This window comes from Schistocerca gregaria, chromosome 9, assembly GCF_023897955.1.
Source record: "Schistocerca gregaria isolate iqSchGreg1 chromosome 9, iqSchGreg1.2, whole genome shotgun sequence".
NCBI classification, from domain to species: Eukaryota; Metazoa; Arthropoda; class Insecta; order Orthoptera; family Acrididae; genus Schistocerca; species Schistocerca gregaria.
Window position 1 is genome coordinate 31,716,184 of NC_064928.1, and position 20,924 is coordinate 31,737,107.

The window sequence follows — 20,924 nt, forward strand, 5'->3', positions numbered from 1 at the left end:
ATCAGGGAGGCAGGGCTGTGACAACGTCCGACAGCGTGGTGGATCATCAGGGAGGCGGGGCTGTGACAAAGTCCGTCAGCATGGTGGAACATCAGGGAGGCGGGGCTGTGACAACGTCTGTCAGAGTGGTGGAACATCAGTGAGGCGTGGCTGTGACAACGTCTGTCAGCGTGGTGGAACATCATGGAGGCGGGGCTGTGACAACGTCCGTCAGTGTGGTGGAACATCAGGGAGGCAGGGCTGTGACAATGTCCGTCAGCATGGTGCACCATCAGGGAGGCAGGGCTGTGACAACGTATGTCAGCGTGGTGGACCATCAGGGATGCAGGGCTGTGACAAAATCCGTCAGCGTGGTGGGACATCAGGGAAGCAGGGCTGTTACAACGTCTGTCAGCGTGGTGGGCCATCAGGGAGGCAGGGCTGTGACAACGTCCGTCAGCGTGGTGGAACATCAGGGAGGCAGGGCTGTGACAACGTCCGTCAGCGTGGTGGAACAGCAGGGAGGCGGGGCTGTGACAAAGTCCGTCAGCATGGTGGAACATCAGGGAGGCGGGGCTGCGACAACGTCTGTCAGCGTGGTGGAAAATCAGGGAGGCAGGGCTGTGACAACATCCGTCAGCGTCGTGGAACATCAGGGAGGCAGGGCTGTGACAACGTCCGTCAGCGTGGTGGAACATCAGGGGGGCAGGGCTGTGTCAACGTCCGTCAGCGTGGTGGACCATCTGGGAGGCAGGGCTGTGACAACGTCCGTCAGCATGGTGGACCATCAGGGAGGCGGGGCTGTGACAACGTCCGTCAGCGTGGTGAAACATAAGTTAGGCGGGGCTGTGACAACGTCCATCAGCATGGTGGAACATCAGGGAGGCGGGGCTGTGACAACGTCTGTCAGTGTGGTGGAACATCAGGGAGGCGGGGCTGTGACAACGTCCGTCAGCGTGGTTGGAACATCATGGAGGCGGGGCTGTGACAACGTCCGTCAGTGTGGTGGAACATCAGGGAGGCAGGGCTGTGACAACGTCCGACAGCGTGGTGGATCATCAGGGAGGCGGGGCTGTGACAAAGTCCGTCAGCATGGTGGAACATCAGGGAGGCGGGGCTGTGACAACGTCTGTCAGAGTGGTGGAACATCAGTGAGGCGTGGCTGTGACAACGTCTGTCAGCGTGGTGGAACATCATGGAGGCGGGGCTGTGACAACGTCCGTCAGTGTGGTGGAACATCAGGGAGGCAGGGCTGTGACAATGTCCGTCAGCATGGTGCACCATCAGGGAGGCAGGGCTGTGACAACGTATGTCAGCGTGGTGGACCATCAGGGATGCAGGGCTGTGACAAAATCCGTCAGCGTGGTGGGACATCAGGGAAGCAGGGCTGTTACAACGTCTGTCAGCGTGGTGGGCCATCAGGGAGGCAGGGCTGTGACAACGTCCGTCAGCGTGGTGGAACATCAGGGAGGCAGGGCTGTGACAACATCCGACAGTGTGGTGGACCATCAGAGAGGCAAGGCTGTGACAACGTCCGTCAGCGTGGTGGCCCATCGGGGAGGCAGGGCTGTGACAACGTCTGTCAGTGTGGTAGAACATCAGGGAGGCAGGGCTGTGACAACGTCCGTCAGCGTGGTGGGACATCAGGGAGGCAGGGCTGTGACAACATCCGTCAGCATGGTGGGACATCAGGGAGGCAGGGCTGTGACAACGTCCGTCAGCGTGGTGGGACATCAGGGAGGCAGGGCTCTGACAATGTCCATTAGCGTGATTGATCATCAGGGAGGCAGGTCTGTGACATTGTCCGTCAGCGTGGTGGAACATCAGAGAGGCAGGGCTGTGACAACGTCCGTCAGCGTGGTGGACCATCATGGAAGCAGGGCTGTGACAACGTCCGTCAGCGTGGTGGACCATCTGGGAGGCAGGGCTGTGACAACGTTCGTCAGCGTCGTGGAACATCAGGGAGGCAGGGCTGTGACAACGTCCATCAGCGTGGTGGAACATCAGGGAGGCAGGGCTTTGTCAACGTCCATCAGCGTGGTGGACCATCTGGGAGGCAGTGCTGTGACAACGTCCGTGAGCATGGTGGAACATCATTGAGGCGGGTCTGTGACAACGTCCGTCAGCGTGGTGGAACATCAGGGAGGCGGGGCTGTGACAACGTCCATCAGCGTGGTGGAACATCAGGGCGGCGGGCTGTGCCAACATCCGTCAGTGTGGTGGAACGTCAGGGAGGCGGGGCTGTGACAACGTCCGTCAGTGTGGTGGAACATCAGGGAGGCAGGGCTGTGACAACGTCCGTCAGCGTGGTGGAACAGCAGGGAGGCGGGGCTGTGACAAAGTCCGTCAGCATGGTGGAACATCAGGGAGGCGGGGCTGCGACAACGTCTGTCAGAGTGGTGGAACATCAGTGAGGCGGGGCTGTGACAACGTCTGTCAGCGTGGTGGATTATCATGGAGGCGGGGCTGTGACAACGTCCGTCAGTGTGGTGGAACATCAGGGAGGCATGGCTGTGACAACGTCCGTCAGCATGGTGCACCATTAGGGAGGCAGGGCTGTGACAACGTCCGTCAGCGTGGTGGACCATCAGGGATGCAGTGCTGTGACAAAATCCGTCAGCGTGGTGGGACATCAGGGAAGCAGGGCTTTTACAACGTCCGTCAGCGTGTTGGGACATCAGGGATGCAGGGCTCTGACAATGTCCATTTGCGTGATTGATCATCAGGGAGGCAGGGCTGTGACAACGTCCGACAGTGTGGTGGACCATCAGGGAGACAGGGCTGTGACAACGTCCGTCAGCATGGTAGACCATCGGGGAGGCAGGGCTGTGACAACGTCCGTCAGCGTGGTGGAACATCATGGAGGCAGGGCTGTGACAACGTCCGTCAGCGTGGTGGGACATCAGGGAGGCAGGGCTGTGACAACATCCGTCTGCATGATGGGACATCAGGGAGGCAGGGCTGTGTCAACGTCCGTCAGCATGTTGGGACATCAGGGAAGCAGGGCTCTGACAATGTCCATTAGCGTGATTGATCATCAGGGAGGCAGGGCTGTGACATTGTCCGTCAGCGTGGTGGAACATCAGAGAGGCAGGGCTGTGACAATGTCCGTCAGCGTGGTGGACCATCATAAAAGCAGGCCTGTGACAACGTCCGTCAGCGTGGTGGACCACCTGGGAGGCAGGGCTGTGACAACGTCCGTCAGCGTCGTGGAACATCGGGGAGGCAGGGCTGTGACAATGTCCGTCAACGTGGTGGAACACCAGGGAGGCAGGGCTGTGTCAACGTCCGTCAGCGTGGTGGACCATCTGGGAGGCAGTGCTGTGACAACATCCGTGAGCATGGTGGAACATCAGGGAGGCGGGTCTGTGACAACGTCCGTCAGCGTGGTGAAACATCAGGGAGGCGGGGCTGTGACAACATCCGTCAGTGTGGTGGAACATCAGGGAGTCGGGGCTGTGACAACGTCCGTCAGCGTGGTGGAACATCATGGATGCGGGGCTGTGACAACGTCCGTCAGTGTGGTGGAACATCAGGGAGGCAGGGCTGTGACAACATCCGTCAGCATGGTGCACCATCAGGGAGGCAGGGCTGTGACAACGTCCGTCAGCGTGGTGGAGCATCAGGGATGCAGGGCTGTGACAAAATCCATCAGCGTGGTGGGACATCACTGAGGCAGGTCTGTGACATCGTCTGTCAGCGTGGTGGGCCATGAGGGAGGGAGGGCTGTGACAACGTCAGTCAGCGTGGTGGAACATCAGGGAGGCAGGGATGCGACAACGTCCGACAGCGTGGTGGACCATCAGGGAGGCAGGGCTGTGACAACGTCCGTCAGCGTGGTGGACCATCAGGGAGGCAGGGCTGTGATAACGTCCGTCACCGTCGTGGAACATCAGGGAGGCAGGGCTGTGACAATGTCCGTCAACGTGGTGGGACATCAGGGAGGCAGGGCTGTGACAACATGTGTCAGCATGGTGGGACATCACGGAGGCAGGGCTGTAACAACGTCCATCAGCGTGGTGGGACATCAGGGAGGCAGGGCTCTGACAATGTCCTATCAGCGTGATTGATCATCAGGGAGGCAGGGCTGTGACATTGTCCGTCAGTGTGGTGGAACATCAGGGGGGCAAGGCTGTGACAACGTCCGTCAGCGTGTTGGACCATCATGGAAGCAGGGCTGTGACAACTTCCGTCAGCATGGTGGGACATCAGGGAGGCAGGGCTGTGACAACGTCCGTCAGCGTGGTGGACCATCAGGGAAGCAGGACTGTGACAACGTCCGTCAGCGTGGTATAACATCAGGGAGGCAAGGCTGTGACGATGCCCGTCAGCGTGGTGGAAAATCATGGAGGCAGGGCTGTGACTACGTCCGTCAGCGTCATGGAACATCAGGGAGGCAGGGCTGTGTCAACGTCCGTCAGTGTGGTGGACCATCAGGGAGGCAGGTCTGTGACACGTCCGTCAGCGTGGTGGAACATCAGGGAGCCAGGGCTGTGACAACATCTGTCAGCGTGGTGGAACATCAAGGAGGCAGGGCTGTGACAACGTCCGTCAGTGTGGTGCACCATCTGGGACGCAGGGCTCTGACAACGTCCGTCAGCGTGGTATACCATGAGGGAAGCAGGGCTGTGACAATATCCGTCATCTTGGTGGAACATCAGGGAGGCAGGGCTGTGACAACGTCCGTCAGGGTGGTGGAACATCAGGGAGGCAGTGTTGTGACAACGTCCGTCAGCGTCATGGAACATCAGGGAGGCAGGGCTGTGTCAACGTCCGTCAGTGTGGTGGACCATCAGGGAGGCAGGTCTGTGACAACGTCCGTCAGCGTGGTGGAACATCAGGGAGCCAGGGCTGTGACAACGTCCGTCAGCGTGGTGGAACATCAAGGAGGTAGGGCTGTGACAACATCCGTCAGCATGGTGCACCATCTGGGACGCAGGGCTGTGACAACGTCCGTCAGCGTGGTATACCATGAGGGAAGCAGGGCTGTGACAATGTCCGTCATCGTGGTGGAACATCAGGGAGGCAGGGCTGTGACATTGTCTGTCAGCGTGTTGGACCATCAGGGAACCAGGGCTTTGACATTGTCCGTCAGCATGTTGGACCATCAGGGAGGTAGGGTTGTGACATTGTCCGTCAGCGTGTTGGAACAACAGGGAGGCATGTCTGTGACAACGTCCGTCAGCATGGTGGAACATCTGAGAGCCAGGGCTGTGACAACGTCCATCAGCGTGGCGGAACATCAGGGAGACAGGGCTGTGACAACGTCCGTCAGCGTGGTGGAACATCAGGGAGGCAGGGGTGTGATAACGTCCGTCAGCGTGGTGGAACATCAGGGAGGCAGGGCTGTGACAACGTCCGTCAGTGTGGTGGAACATCAGGGAGGCAGGGCTGTGACAACGTCCGTCAGCGTGGTGGACCATCAGGGTGGCGGGGCTTGACAACGTCCGTCAGCGTGGTGCAACGTCAGGGAGGCGGGGCTGTGACAACGTCCGTCAGCGTTTTGGAACATCAGGGAGGCAGGGCTGTGACAACGTCCGTCAGCGTTTTGGACCATCAGGGAGGCAGGGCTGTGACAATGTCCGTCAGTGTGGTGGGACATCAGGGTGGTAGGGCTGTGAGAACGTCCGTCAGCATTGTGGGACATCAGGGAGGCAGGGCTGTGACAATGTCCGTCAGCGTGGTTGAACATCAGGGAGGCAGGGCTGTGACAACGTCCATCAGCGTGGTGGACCATCAGGGAGGCAGGGCTGTGTCAATGTCCGTCAGCGTGGTGGACCATCAGGGAGGCAGGGCTGTGACAACGTCCGTCACCGTGGTGGACCATTAGTGGGGCAGGGCTGTGACAACGTCCGTCAGCGTGGTGGACCATCAGGGTTGCAGGGCTGTCACAATGTCCGTCAGCGTGGTGGACCATCAGGGAGGCAGGGCTGTGACAATGTCCGTCAGTGTGGTGGAACATCAGGGGGGCAGGGCTGTGACAACGACCGTCAGCGTGGTGGAACATCAGGGAGGCAGGGCTGTGACAACGTCCGTCAGCGTTGTGGACGATCAGGGAGGTAGGGCTGTGACAACATCCGTCAGTGTGGTGGAACATGATTGAGGCAGGGCTGTGACAACGTCCGTAGCGTGGTGGACCATCAGGGAGGCAGGGCTGTGGCAACGTCCGTCACTGTGGTGGACCATTAGGGAGGCAGGGCTGTGACAACGTCCGTCAGCGTGGTGGACCATCAGGGTGGCAGGGCTGTGACAACGTCCGTCAGCGTGGTGGACCATCAGGGAGGCAGGGCTGTGACAATGTCCATCAGCATGGTGGACCATTTGGGAGGCAGGGCTGTGACCATGACCTTCAGCGTGGTGGAACATCAGGGAGGCAGGGCTGTGACAACGTCTGTCAGCGTGGTGGAACACCAGGGATGCAGGGCTGTGACAACGTCCGTCAGCGTGGTGGCCCATCAGGGAGGCAGGGCTGTGACAACGTCCGTCAGTGTGGTGGAACGTCAGTGAAGCAGGGCTGTAAGAGGCAAAATTCAGGACGGCAAAATGACTGGCAGAGGCAAAATTATACACACCAGTACGACAGAGATTCATACGAACAGCAGGAAGAGTCAGTCGAAATACGTGGTCCTAACCCGAGTTCCAGTCACCGAAAGAGAAATGGAGGGCGAGATTGAAGCCAAGTCCGAGCGGATTCGTCTCGGGGAAAATCTGCATAAATACTCGGACAGAGCCGTTAACATAGTTTAATTTTCGTATAGGAAAAAAAGTGGTGCCTGTGTGAGAAACAAGAGGGAAACATTTGTAAAATAAGGTGGGTTAGAAAACTGCTTAGGTGTTGTGTACATATTAAACATAAGGTGTGGTAATTTGTTTTTATTTATATTCTGTAACATGTAAATGTGTAACTTGAAGAGGCTACGAAGCGACATATGATCTTGCGTGAAATTGGTTAACTCAGAAAGCGAAGTGTCGATCTAACTCACTTTCCTGGACTTTGCGTTACATGGGAGAGCCACAAGTCTCCCGAGTCATTGGTAACACAGACTCGGTCTTCATGATTGCTTTGTCTTTACACCATTCTTACTTTGTTGAGGAAAAGCTACAGGATACATATGGACAGTGTTCTAGGCACGCCTTACAGCGTTGCACCATTTGTTTGTACCCGCGGTATTTGTAACTGGTGTCATGGGCACACAATTGCAGTGTTGCACCTATTTTCAGTGAGCCTTTTTTTTCGTTCTTCGTTGGCTTGTTGCAGGCGGCACAGCGCGTTGCGCCATACTCTTAGGGTTTGGAGGAGGATGTACGAAGGCGGCCATTGTGCCCACGTATGCCGCTGCTGCTGGGCGCAACCTTTCTGGAGTGTGGCGAGTTTCTCGTACGATGGTACGTCACCTCTCTGAACGTGTGCGGTCGTCGGAATTTATCGTATGAGCGGTGTAATGCAGGAGCTATGGTATTCCTCAACAAGTCCGCTAATTGGTGTCTTGGTGTGAGACCTAGCACACAAGAGAAGTTTACACAGGTAGAGTCTTTGCACTGTAACTTGCGAAGTCTGTAGTTTTTTTTTTTTTTTTTTTAAGTTTTCCACTGTAAGTTTCAGTACATCCAGTTTCATCTCAGATGAGTAGCGACCAACTCAGTGACGGGTAGACCATAGTTTGAATTAAATATAGTATTTTAGGGTTATGGGTAGCGTACTTCAGCTTCTCTTTCTTGTGATGAAACAATAATTACACGTACCCTGGTATTACAATGGGCCCATAGGTAAAGTCACTATTCTTTACAACAAGCATTAATTATATAGTCTCTCAGTAGAGTATAAGAATTTTGTATTTTATTAGTGTAACAGTTCTTTTCACGTAAATATTCCTTTCTATCAATTTTTTATTGATTGTACTAAATGCGATCTTTACGAATTGTGAATGCTGTTTTTGTAAAAAGTTTTGGGGAGGCACACTTTATAAAAGGACTTAAGTATTGTGCAGGTACTGGGAACAGGGAGTGACTGCTGGACGAGAATTGACGCTACAAGGTGGTCGGTGTGGAGTAAATGGGGGCCGAGCGACAGGGACACGCCTGTCAGTCACGACACATCCCCCCTCACCCCGCCGGCTCAGAGGCGCGTGCTGCCTACCTGCTCAGCGCAGTGAAAGTGAGGCGGCGGCTTACATAGCGGACAGCTCTGGGTCAGCTGAGGGCGGACACAACCCTCGCAATCTCACCGGGACAGGCGACCTCTTTGGTGGCTGGCCGAGGAGTATGCAGAACTGGGGCCTCCTCTGCAGAAGAGATGCCGGACAACGGGGGCGTGCTCCAACAATGGCGGCACAAAGTGTCGGAGAGATCTCTTGAGCCGCACTTATGACGGACGCCATTTGCAGTTTCTGCACGAGTTCGCATAACTCACTATAATAGGCCGGACTGCACACCAAAGGAGTTCCATGCTGCGTATTGCTGGACTGCACTTTAATATTGTGATTATCTCCTCCCCTACAGAGAGCAGTTTCGAGCAATCGGCCACGTTGATCGATCTGCTATCCTTGTTTCAAGCTCCATCAGATGACTCCACGAGTGTTGGAGTCACTCTAAGAGTAGTATCCTGTATTGCAATTTTTTCGGTCTAGATAAGACCAAGTGTTAGTGTCTTTGGAGAGCCAGTTTCCTGTCCTATGGCTCTGTCCCGAATCTTGCGGTCCACAATGCCAATCAGAGCCTGTACATGTGCTTGCCATCGTACCGCACAGTACTACAAATCAACAGGCCGGCCGCGGTAGTCTCGCGGTTCTAGGCGCGCAGTCCGGAACCGTGCGACTGCTACGGTCGCAGGTTCGAATCCTGCCTCGGGCATGGATGTGTGTGATGTCCTTAGGTTAGTTAGGTTTAAGTAGTTCTAAGTTCTAGGGGACTAATAACTACAGCAGTTGAGTCCCATAGTGCTCAGAGCCATTTTAACCATTTGAACAAATCAACAATCGGCTGTCCTACCATCCCACGAGCTTCTAGTCGACCGACAACGGCCCTACAGAGACTGAAGGATCACTGGAGGTTCTTCTGGATGCCGTGCCTGGTGCGGTGAGACATTAGGTTGCTGGGGCACAACTCTAGCCGCACCCCTCCCAGCTGGCGCCCGTTCCTCCACGCCAGGAACCACAGAGACGAGTGCGCTAATGTCTGTGTGTCAAGTGATTCGTTGTGTGATGTTAGCGAGTGGAGGAGGCTATGGTCAATGGTCTTGTTTTTTCTTTTTTTTTTCGGACATCTGCGCGAGAAACAGGTAAGATTCGTGCCTTTAGTGGAAACTTTTTTTTTTTTTGCTCCCAAACTTTATATCAGACACTAGAAACTGGAAATACAATGTCAACTACATGTATATTTTTTGTTTTATAGCTTCCTGTATTCCTTTTATATATATATATATATATATATATAACTGCACAACACCAACGGTTTCCCCTAGTAAAATTATAAACAGCCGACCAGTTGCAATGGATACACAAATTCTTTACCTAGGTTTCGACAAATATATATTTGTGTTCTTCAGAAAGTAACCTAATGGCAATGAACATCATAGCTTACATTAGAAAAGTATGAAATTTATAAAGCAAGAATAAATTTTAAGACAGATTAGGGACCTCTTGCATTACAGAAGTATGATAACGACGTCTGGTACTTACAATTTTACATTAGTGAGGAGTAATGTACCATCGCCGTTTCTACAATTCTCGGCATAGATCCATGTCTCAAAAATAAAATATAGCCCTAGAATTAGGGTTTGTCACGTTAATATAATGTAGCTCATGGATCTTGCAGAGCTCACGACTGACTGAGTGTAATCGGCGAGCTTAGTTACTCTGAAAATAGGGCAGGTGGCGCTCGTGCCGGAAACATGTGCCAATTGCCGTAAAAAGGCAACGTGTAAATTATCAGTATTAATAACATTTTGAAATACAATTACTTCACGTTCAATGGGAAAATGTATATACAACCAGATGGTTTACCAATGCTCGCTAGTATTCAGATAATGTCATCCCTGTTGACTCAACTCATCCAAAGGCTCATAAACTGGCGTTTTTTTTTTTTTTTCATTCTGCCATTCACAGTATGGTAACTACTCCTTTATCACCCGCCGATCAACAAAAAAGAATTGAATGTCATCAAAGCGATTGCGGTTAATAATGGGTACAATCAGAATATGATTGATTACATGTTCAGTAAGAAAACTTCCCAAAACTGTTCGACTTTGAGCAACAACCTCCCAACTGAAAACTAAAAAATTTACTTCTATTCTTTTTGGGCAATATATCATATCGGATAAAACGTCTTCTAATGAAAAGATATAACTGTAACGTCTCCTTCTCTACTGATAACAGTTTAAAGAGAAATCTTGTACATTGAGTAGAGACCGCCGACGATTGGTTTTCCAATTCAGGGGTTTACAAACTAAACTGTAATAACTGTCCTTCATATTATATTGGTCAAACAGGCAGAGCTGTGAAAACAAGATATAAAGAACACCTATTACGTAAAAAAGGAACTAATATACAGAATTCTACTTTTGCTGAACACCTCCTGATAGCCAGTCATACGCCAAAACATTTAGAAGACACTGTGGTCCAACACAGAGAAGACAAGGGGCGTGGATTAGATCTGAGAGAACAGTTACAAATTTTCAAACATTTTGAGCTCAAGGACGCTAATATACTGAACGACCAGTTGAACCTTGCTTGTAGACAATTTAAACCTGTACTGTTTACGGTACAACATTAATGCTGGTAACCTTAGTGGTTTACTTCCTCAGAAAGCTATGATGTGCCTTCAGTGCTTTAAGCTCACTACCCCTTATATAATGGTGGTTTTGTCACGATGTATGTTTGCTACTACATCGGCCCTTATGTACTTTTGCCTGGCTCTAACATGTTATTTTTCCTGTGATTGTGAATTAACAGGATCGTGAACCAGTGTTCGTAATTCTTTCTTGACAAGAGCCATGATTGTCAATTTTAAATTTATGACATGTATACCGTCTGTGGGCTTCACTAATATAGTAATGTAAATTTTTTATATATTTTGGCTGTATATGCCACTGGGGGTAACTTTCTCGGCGTAAGTGCCACCTGCCTCTTTTTCTGTATAACTACATTATTTGTACCAATGCTCCCATACTGTTATAACGGGAGTGTTAATTTCCTTCCTTTTTCTTTATTGTTACTCTACCTAAGGATGTTATTAATACTTATAATTTACACGTTCCTTTGTACGCCAATTGGCACAAGTTTCTCGGCACGAGCGCCACCTGCCCTGTTTTCAGAGTAATTAGGCTCACCGATTACACTCAGTCGGTTGTGGGCTCTGCTAGATCCATGAGCTACATTATATTAACGTGACAAACCCTAATTCTAGGGCTATATTTTATTTTTGAGACATGGATCTATGCCGAGAATTGTAGAAACGGCGATGGTACATCACTCCTCACTAATGTAAAATTGTAAGTACCAGTCGTCGTTATCATACTTCTGTAATGTAAGAGTTCTCTAATCTGTCTTAAAATTTATTCTTGCCTTACAAGTTTCATACTTTTCTAATGTAAGCTATGATGTTCATTGCCCTTAGGTTACGTGATTTGATATGGGTTCCATACATTTGAGTAGTAGTCCACTACGGGTTGCGCGAGAGTTTTATAAGCATTCTCAGTTAGAGATTGACTTCATGTCCCGTAATCTCTCTTGGAGACTGATTTTATGCTCGCAGAATCTTGCTGTGAACTGAAGTCTTGCACGAGGTTTAACTATGACTGCGCGTACTTCATCATTTCGTTTGATATCACCACAAACTGTTACACACGCGAGTTGTTATTGCACTCGTAGCTTACTACAGCTTAGATTTTTATGAAGTGCAAATTTTGATCATTTAAAGCAATTTGTCAAACCTTACTTCGATTTGAAATGTAAACCACAATCGTGCAGGTAGTAGTTCACTAAAGATAACAGTACCACCTGTAAGGAAATTGAGTTCACTGCTGGTATTGCACGTATGGTAATTAATGTACAACTTGAACAGGCAGGTCCAAACACACTTTTATGCCTGAACCGTTTTCTACATCAGTCAGTGCCTCCTAATCCAAGATAACATGCTGCGTGCCACCTGCCAACAAATGTAGAATGCAGTCACAAATATCAACTTTGCAATTCTGTCAGAGACGGCTAAATAGCCTAGAGCAGCCGTTGTATTGAGTGTATGGTGGTGAGGAGGTTATAATATTAACAAATGTGGAACAAGGGTAATGAAATATTGTAGAATTAGACCTTGCGTTGCTGAGCGGATAGGACTAGGAAACGTGACACTGTAGTAGTGAATGAGTTTTTCTGTTTGGGCCGCAAAATAAGTGACGACAGCCGAAGTAGAAAGGATGTACAGTAAAGACTCCGCACAGAAGAAAATGGAATTTCTGAAAAACTGGATTTTTGTTAATGACTAACATAAATTTGTTTTGAAGGTACTGGTCTCGAGTATAGTAAGTGAAACGTGGATGGTATGTTCTCTGGACATTTTAAAATGTGGTGCTTCACAACACTGCTGAAGATTCGATGGGTAAGGTACTGAATCGAACAGGCGAAAAAAATAATTTGTGGAATTACTTCAGGTCGCCATACTTAAGGTGAAGGCATTTGCACAGGACAGACCAGGGTAGGTAGATAGATGAAACCAGTCTTCGAACAGAGGCCCGAAATGATCTCAGACTGACGGGCCCGCCTGAGTTGGGCCTCTGCTGCGTCCACTGCTGACACTGAGCCGCCGTGTCCTGGCGTGCCGTGGGCGGGGCTGGTGTCCTTCAACAGTAGGCTGGCGGCGCCCACCACTGGGCAACAGCGCCCTGGCCTGGCTGCAGGCTGCAAAACTCAAAGCCACAGTCACTATCGGCGAAACGGTCTGCGTGTGCAATATTTTGCACCAGTCCCTCGCTATCTCGGGCTGTCCGTAGACGACACTGAGCTTGAAGTCAGTCGTAATGAGGTTCACAAAGACATATAATCGAATTATATTATACATGACTGCACCGCAATTAACGCTTTTTTTATTAAAGCTGGTTACTGGTTTCGTCTCCGCAGCCATCGTCAGACCAAAAGTCCCGACTGACTTTATTCAGCGATCGCAGCGCCACAGTTACAGAAGGTGGACTTTTGTTGGCACGACAGCGCTACGTACGGTACACTCAGTTGAGTGACCTGGCGGCAGTGGTCGGGGAAGTAGAGGGGGAGGGCGGAGGGGAGGGTGTGTTCCGTCAGATTCGGATGGTTTTACCCAAGGAAAATCCCGACATAAAAAAAAATTCCGTCGGTGTCTCTGTCGGTTGGTGTGTGTATTTACAGGAACGATCATTCGAAGCAAAAAACGTCTGGTAAACATGGACCCTAATATGCATACTTTAAGAGCTGTGAGCAGTTGTTCAGTAGGAGAGATGTGTTTCACAGTAGCAAAGGTGAAAAAGTGCTGGTAGCTCTCAATGTATGAACTTCAGAGCCGATGTTTACTGATCATTTCTTTTTTACTTTGGTCCATACTGCCACCTCTCAGAATGTGGAAAGCAAAGAGCTTGCAGTACAAGGGGTTTGTTTCACAGTGTCGAAGGTGGGGAAGTCCTCATTTATCGAAACGTCTGCAATCTAGAGCCCACGTTCAATAGAAGTTTTTTCTTCCAACAGTGCTATCATATCACTGAATATTGACCATACTCCGTATATAAACTCTTTAAAAACAGATGAGTAGATTTTTCTACGACAAAATGTGTGGATATCGTAAGTAACCTTAGAACCACAGCGACACGTAGGCGCCTAGTCAGTACGTGAAGGAATGAGACCAGAGAATGAAATTTTGTAGACTGAGTACTCGATTGGTGCATAAGTTTTTTAATAGGTTTAATAACAGAGCCTTTAGTCTCCAATAATATATCCTCCTTCACTGTTTCCAGTAACCTGCCAACGCTAGCGTAACTTAACATTTTCCACGACTCCAGAAATCTCGTGGTTTTGAGACGTAGAGCCCGTCGAGGCATGTTCGGAGCGCGTTTCCATCTTGAAAGGGATCCTTCAGGCCGCTCGACAGAGACCGGAAAAAGTGAAAAGCCGAGGGCGCAAGATCAGGTGTACGAGGTGGGCGCGGAACGGCTCCCCCACACAACTGCCGTGCGGTGTTTCCTGCCTGCAAGGCGGGACGCTGGTGGCCGTTGCCGTGGAGTAGCGCCGCTTCACGCAGTCCAGCTGGCCGTTGCACTTGTGGTGTCTCTGCGAGACGCCTCAGTTGTTGACAACTAATGTCGGCAGTGACGGTTACACTTCGGGGAAGCAATTCGCAGTGCACCACACCGTCACTGTTCCACGAGATGCACAGCCTTGCGCTTTGTGGATGCGCGCAGGTCTTTGTATGAGGAGTTGCGGCCTTGTTCGGTCTCGAGCATTCCTTTCTTTTCCGTGCGTTAGTATAAAGACACAGCTTGTCGTCACCCGTAACGACACAGGGGAGGAGTGCTCGCCACTGCTTCACGAACCAGCTGATGGAGGGCGAGCAGCGACGCACTCACGGCCACCCGCCGACTTCCGCGGTTTTGGCTCGGAGCGTGCGGTACTCAGACACCCGGTTCCTGAACCTTCTGCATGGGGGGCAAATGACGCGCGACGATGGGACGACCACAGCTCATCACGTTCAATGACGTGCGTCATTGTGGATTAGTGCGTATGAACGATCTTCGTCAAACACTGACGCCGAAGATCTTCCTGTACCTGCGGAGTCAGCAATGTCAAAACAATGCTCCTTAAAGCGAGAAAACCATTTCTTGCCGTGCTCTGCCCATCGGCGTTATCCCCATATTCGGCGCAAACTTTGCTGGCTGCCCCCACTGCTGTCACCCCTTTGTTGAACTCAGACAGGAGAGTACTTCGCAAATGTTCCGGTTTCCACTCCGTTTCCTAGCGTCCGCACTTTCCCTCACGATGACAATATATAAATTCACAGCGAAATGCAAAAAACATGACAAGTGATCAATAAATCCACAGCAACCGGAATACCAACATGCTAAACAAAAACACTACGACATTATGCATCAACCTACTACTTACGGCGATTGGCGCTAATGGTGCTAATTGAAGACATGCGTACCTGAAATCAGATGGCTTAAATACAATAAAATATGTCAAGCAAAGTTCCTTTAAAAAATAGGTGCTTCGTACAATAAGCATAGAAGCTATAGATCAGTTCGATCCTCGCGTGATAAAGGAACCAAACATATTATTGTGGGCAGAAAAATAAAAACAAAGTAAATCGCGGTTGAAGGCTGCTTCTGTATTGTAACACCCCGCCCGTCACTTATCTGGTTTTGGCGTGTGTTCACCCCAGCTAATTGACTAACAGATCAACAGAGAGTGTAAAACTGCCGCAATATCGGATAACGCAAAGAAAGTAATAAGGCCCTGTGACTCCTGATTGAACTGCAGTGGCAGTGTTGACATTAATTGATTCAGAATTCATCACTTTTAATTAAAAAGGGGTGCACATTGATGTTATATTCAGCTAATGAACACCAGATGCAAATTTTCAACATAAAATTAATTAAGAAAGTGACTTGGCATTCCAACTACTTGATTTAAAATAGATGCAGTCGATTAGCAGAAATTTATTTTAACTCCCGACCTTCAATCATCACATTACATGACTCTATCAGGCAGTGGTAATAAATTGCGTTTACGTGGAGTGATCCAGGCATAATGCGAAGTGCGACAAGAATTCCCCAATACACGGCCCATGAAACCCTCGTGGAAACTTTACCAATGTGATCCAACAAATTAATTAGTGGCCTAATTCAAGCCGGAGCGGGCGCAATATCACAGAATTCAGCGTGACGGGGCGTCATTGTTGTGAGGACGTTGGCCGGCCTCGTGGTGCTGCAACGCTCCGCTCGTCTATTCACTCCTAGCTATCTTGCTCAGTACATAGCTGAACCAAGCTCAATCGATCGATTTTCTAAGTCCTAAACTGCAGAGATGCTCACTCTTTCTCAGGCCGCACTCTAGGCAAGCTGGGAATGGAAGACCCTACGGAGACTTCTCCCAGCGTGCTCTTCGCCTCGGTTTCCCCTCCAGTAAAATAACTTACGCCAATTGCAGCGCAAGTCGCGTTAATTATGCATTGCTTCTCAGTGCCGACCAATGCCTGCTCTGGGAAGTGAACAAATTCTCACAAAATTTCCCTTCCTGTCAGCTTCTGCTATTTAGCTCCTCCCAGGCCATCCATCAAGGTATTTAATGCTGCCGCTCTTCACCTGATTAACTTCAGGCTCTACTGACCGTGAATTCAGCGTGAAGTTGATATAGTCAAGAACATGCATGTTTTGGCCTCTGTTGATCGCTCCACTGTAGCTTTGCGTGGCTTTCTCGCACGTTTCACTGAAAACAGGACGACTGACATTTATCAACAGGGGCACATTAATTATTCCAATATGTCCATACTATACCCTCTACAAGATGCATTGTGCCTTGTTAGTCATTTTTGTGTTCGCTCAACGTGAGTTAGGTGATCTTTAATTACTTCATGTAAGGGGCATATAATTGGGCGACGAAGGCATTACATGAAAAGAGTAGCATGGCAGCTGCAGATTTGTGCACGATGCCACATAGTCTAGGACATTACGCCGAAAGTAAGGATGGTTTAAAACGAGCTTGAAAGCTTGAAATTTGTTGTTTTACTAAAAACGGTTCGTTCAGCCATTCTTCTTTAACGTTAAATTGATCTCAAAAGATCATACTGAGGAGGAAAAATAAGAAGGGACACGAGAACCAAGTGTGAGATAAATTCTGGCTCTTGGGCCCGCAAGCAGACTGTCACCGGTGTGTTGCAGCATCACAGCAGACAGCTCTTCCCTCGGTAGTCATCACACCGAATGTGAAACACTGAAAGCTGAACACCGAACGCCGCCAGCTACCCACGGGGCCGGCAAAAGAAACCGCCAAACAGACTTTCACAGAATTGTCACAATTGCAGTGGTTGAACTCTTTCAGCATCTTCTATCCGTTAAAAAGAAAATGTGTCACATGTGATCTGCTCGCACAATTTCAGGGCTCATCACAGCATTTTTATCACATAAGTCCGATACTTACATAGTGAAGATCTTAAAATTCTTAGCAATAACCCAACAGGCAAAGGACATTAATCATTAAACGCAACTTGGAGTTCTGTCATAGTGAATTTAAAACATTATTACAAAACTTGTATCCCACAACTACACAGTGCAGTGTGTTCAATAAACACATGAGTATTAAATCCATGCATATTATGAAAATGGATCTAGGTATTTATCTACGTATTTTTATGTACTAATGCATATTGCACATCTCCTCCTAAGCCACCGGACCCATTTCAACCAAACTTGGTACACAAACCCCTTAGTGCCAATTAATAATCACTGTGGGGGTAAAAAACACTTACCTATCATGGATCAGGAGATATGACGTTATAAACAATGATGCGCTAGTCGAAACTGTTGCGTTTTCCTGGCAGATTAAATCTCTGTGCCAGACCGAGACTCGAGCTCAGGACCTTTGCCGTTCGCGGGCAAGTGCTCCACCAGCTGAGCTACCCAAGCACGACTCACGCCCCGTCCACACAGTTTTAATTCCGCCAGTACCTTGTCTCCTGCCTTCCAAACCTCGCAGAAGCTTTCCTGCGAACCTTGCTAAACTAGCACTCCTGGAAGAAAGGATATTGCGGAGACATGGCTTAGCCACAGCCTGGGGGATGTTTTCAGATGAAATTTTCATTCTACAGCGGAGTGTGCGCTGATATGAAACTGCCTGGCAGATTAAACTGTGAGCCAGACGGAGATTCGAACTGGGGACCTTTTCCTTTCGCGGGCAAGTGCTCTACCAACTGAGCTACCCAAGCACGACACACGCCAGGATACGAGGCTCACGGGGCTCTACAGGCCCAGACAGATTCATTTTGCGAAGTAAAATTGGGCAACAGGCGACCGAGGAAACGTGATTATGTAACAAGACAGTAAAAGTAGGATACGAGTTTTGCAAGGTAAGTGACAATGGCAGAAGCAGAGGGCATGGAAAATGCAAACTTCTAGTAGTAATAAAATCTTTTCTGAAAAAGAGAAATACAGACAGACGAACGGGAAAATAATTGGATAGTAAGTTTCGAAGAGAGGAGCGGACGTCCAATCGAACAAAATATTCCAGACAACCACGCAGCGCTGCCGAGCTGCCTACAGTGCTACAGTAGCCAAACGCAGACGACCACGTGAAGGGTTTGTCCATTAATCGATAGTGCTTGCGTTTGTCGAGCTGGGCGGTTTTGCCCAAAAAACTTTCCCTGGACGATGTCAGACTTGTAGCAACATTTGAGGTATGAATTTCGAGCAGTGCTTAAAACTTAGTTTCTGTTTTCTCTTATGGTTCTGTACTTCAGTCGGTAAAAACGAAACCCTTATAGCATCACTTTGTTTCCGGCCCTCCAACTGTCTGTCTGTTTGTCCGACTTTTTAAAACCATTTCTTCTCAGGCTATAAGTACCAGGTTCAAATTTATGTGCCGGCCGCTGTGGCCGAGCGGTTCTAGGTGCTTCAGACCGGAACCATGCGGTTGCTACAGTCGCAGGTTCGAATCCTGCCTCGGGCATGGATTTGTGTGATGTCCTTAGGTAAGTTAGGTGTAACTAGTTCTAAGTCTAGGGGACTGATGACTTTGGATCCATAGTGCTTAGAGCCATTTGAACCATTTGAAATTTATGTCACTTGTTACTGTTTATGGTCCCTTGGCAATGCAAACAAGTGAATCATCTAAGTCAATGCTGTCAAAAGGTATGGCCACTTACGTCACATATTTTGATACTCGCAAACTCATTTATCAGAGTCTAAAGCATTGGTGTAGAATCATCAAGAAAGTTGAACCCAGTAGATGTAAAAGTAAAAGCCTGAAATTGTTAATCTGTAACTACATCACACGATTCTTTTTTGTTATCCACCTGTCTGTGTATCTGTCCCTCTCACTGTTATGCCCACTTTTTCTCAGGAACAGGTAGACGTATAAACCTGAAATTTATGCCAAGCAGTGAGGTCTGTAGTCCTTTGGTGATGCAAAAATGTTAAGTTTCTGGGTCAACGCGCCCATTTATGTCACATATTTTGACAGTCGCGAGCTCACTCACTGAAACGTATAGGGGACTTGCCCTTAGCATAGAATCGTTAAATTTGGTAAGAAGGAAAGTTTCACAGTAAGAGTAAAGGGGAAAAAATGTGAAAACCTTATAATTGTATCACACAAAAAAAATCTTTTGTCACTCGTTACCCTATTTCAAACTTCAAATTAAAACATTTTAAAAATTGAGAAATCTGTGGGACCAATATCTTGGCAGCGTTAATGTCAGTAATAGGCAAAAATCGTGCAGGTCTTCGATTCTCGAAATGGATGAACTGTCATAATTAACAAAATTAACTTCCTACAGAGTCCTCAGTGTCCAAGTGCATCTCGCACCTCAGCTTTCTTTTTTCCCATCAATGTATTACTTTACATTAACTGTTCTACTACTCGCGTTAAAATAGAACTTCGCTGATGCCTCCTGCACAGGGTGGGCAGAATGTTTCCTTGCAGCACAATTAAATGCGCGTAACAGCGTGATATGTAAGAATGTTAAGAGTTGAACTTCCCATCCTGTTTACTAAAATGGCAATGTTGCCACTCACGTGAATTGCAATCCGATTTCCATGAACTGTCACCTGACTGCCTGAAAGAGTAAGCAAAGTCTATTATGCGTTGACCAGTTCATTTTCTCACCTTCCCGCGTTTGGTAAAGAGCAATGCCCTATACCAGCGGCTTCACTTTGGAGGAGCGCCCAAAATGACAACGACGCAGGTGACGTATAGGTTTCAGGAACAGCTCGAAATGGAGTTACCGTGTTGTCAGACTTTGATCGCTTGGGAGAAGAAAGCTTTTCATGTGGAAAGCGGTTAGAATGACCCTGGCGCTGATCGTCTATCAAATTGACGCATGTGCACAAGTCAGTGCGTCAGTGATACTTTCAATCTGTAAGTCAACTAGAAAACGTGCTCCAGAACTTGGGATTAAAAGAATGATAATGCGACTCCATGTAATAATGGACTGCAAGCATTCCAGCCAATTACTATCAATGAACTACCCAGAGATGACATAAGCTACCGGTGGCACATTATGCTGTGGAAGGGTAATGATCTTACACGTACGGGCAGAAAAATTGGAAATTTGTGGTAAGGTGTTATGGAACCAAAGTGCTCAGGTCATCGGTCCATAAGCCTACACACTACTTACGCTAAGGACAACACACTCACACCCATGCCCGGGGCGAGGACTCGAACCTCCGACGGGTGAGCCGCGTGGACCATGACAAGTAGCCCTAGACCACTCACCTACACAGCACTGTGTATGGACGTTTTGGACAAATAACATACTGAAAGTGGTGTTGAAGTAACAATGAAATAATTGCACACATAAAGGAACTTTCTGACCATGCCATGAATCAGTAATAATTAAAGTAAGTGCAAATCAGAGTTTATTGTTAACACCGTTGCTCCTTACAGAACCACATGTCAACGTCTCACTGAAAAGCATTCTCTGCAGTCAGTTTCATCTCCACAGAGTAAAGACATTACAGTAGTTTTAGGGTTGTTGATTTCATAATCAAGCTTTACGCAGTAAACAACACACAAAATTAGCACAGAAGCCAGCCACCAGTGGAAAGGAATTTAAAGTTCTCCCGCCTATGACTGTTCACCTAAAATCCCTCAGCTAATTTAATTACTGATTGCACTGCTTAGTGTAACTGGACTAGCTGGGCATGCACACTTCCACATACATGTTGCTGGTAGCGTGTTGTTTTTGACAGCCGTTCATTTCCGACTTGTGGTTGAGTAGGAGGA

At 48.8% G+C, this 20,924-nt stretch overlaps 1 protein-coding gene across 1 annotated transcript; it reads left to right on the forward strand.

Annotated features, from left to right (window-relative positions):
• The first annotated feature begins 260 nt into the window (after nt 1-260).
• On the forward strand, nt 261-2,393 carry LOC126292082 (uncharacterized PE-PGRS family protein PE_PGRS54-like). The gene is made up of 2 exons (XM_049985891.1): nt 261-1,560; nt 1,762-2,393. The coding sequence occupies exons 1-2, from the start codon at nt 261-263 to the stop codon at nt 2,391-2,393; spliced, it is 1,932 nt and encodes a 643-aa protein (XP_049841848.1).
• The last annotated feature ends 18,531 nt before the right edge of the window (nt 2,394-20,924 follow it).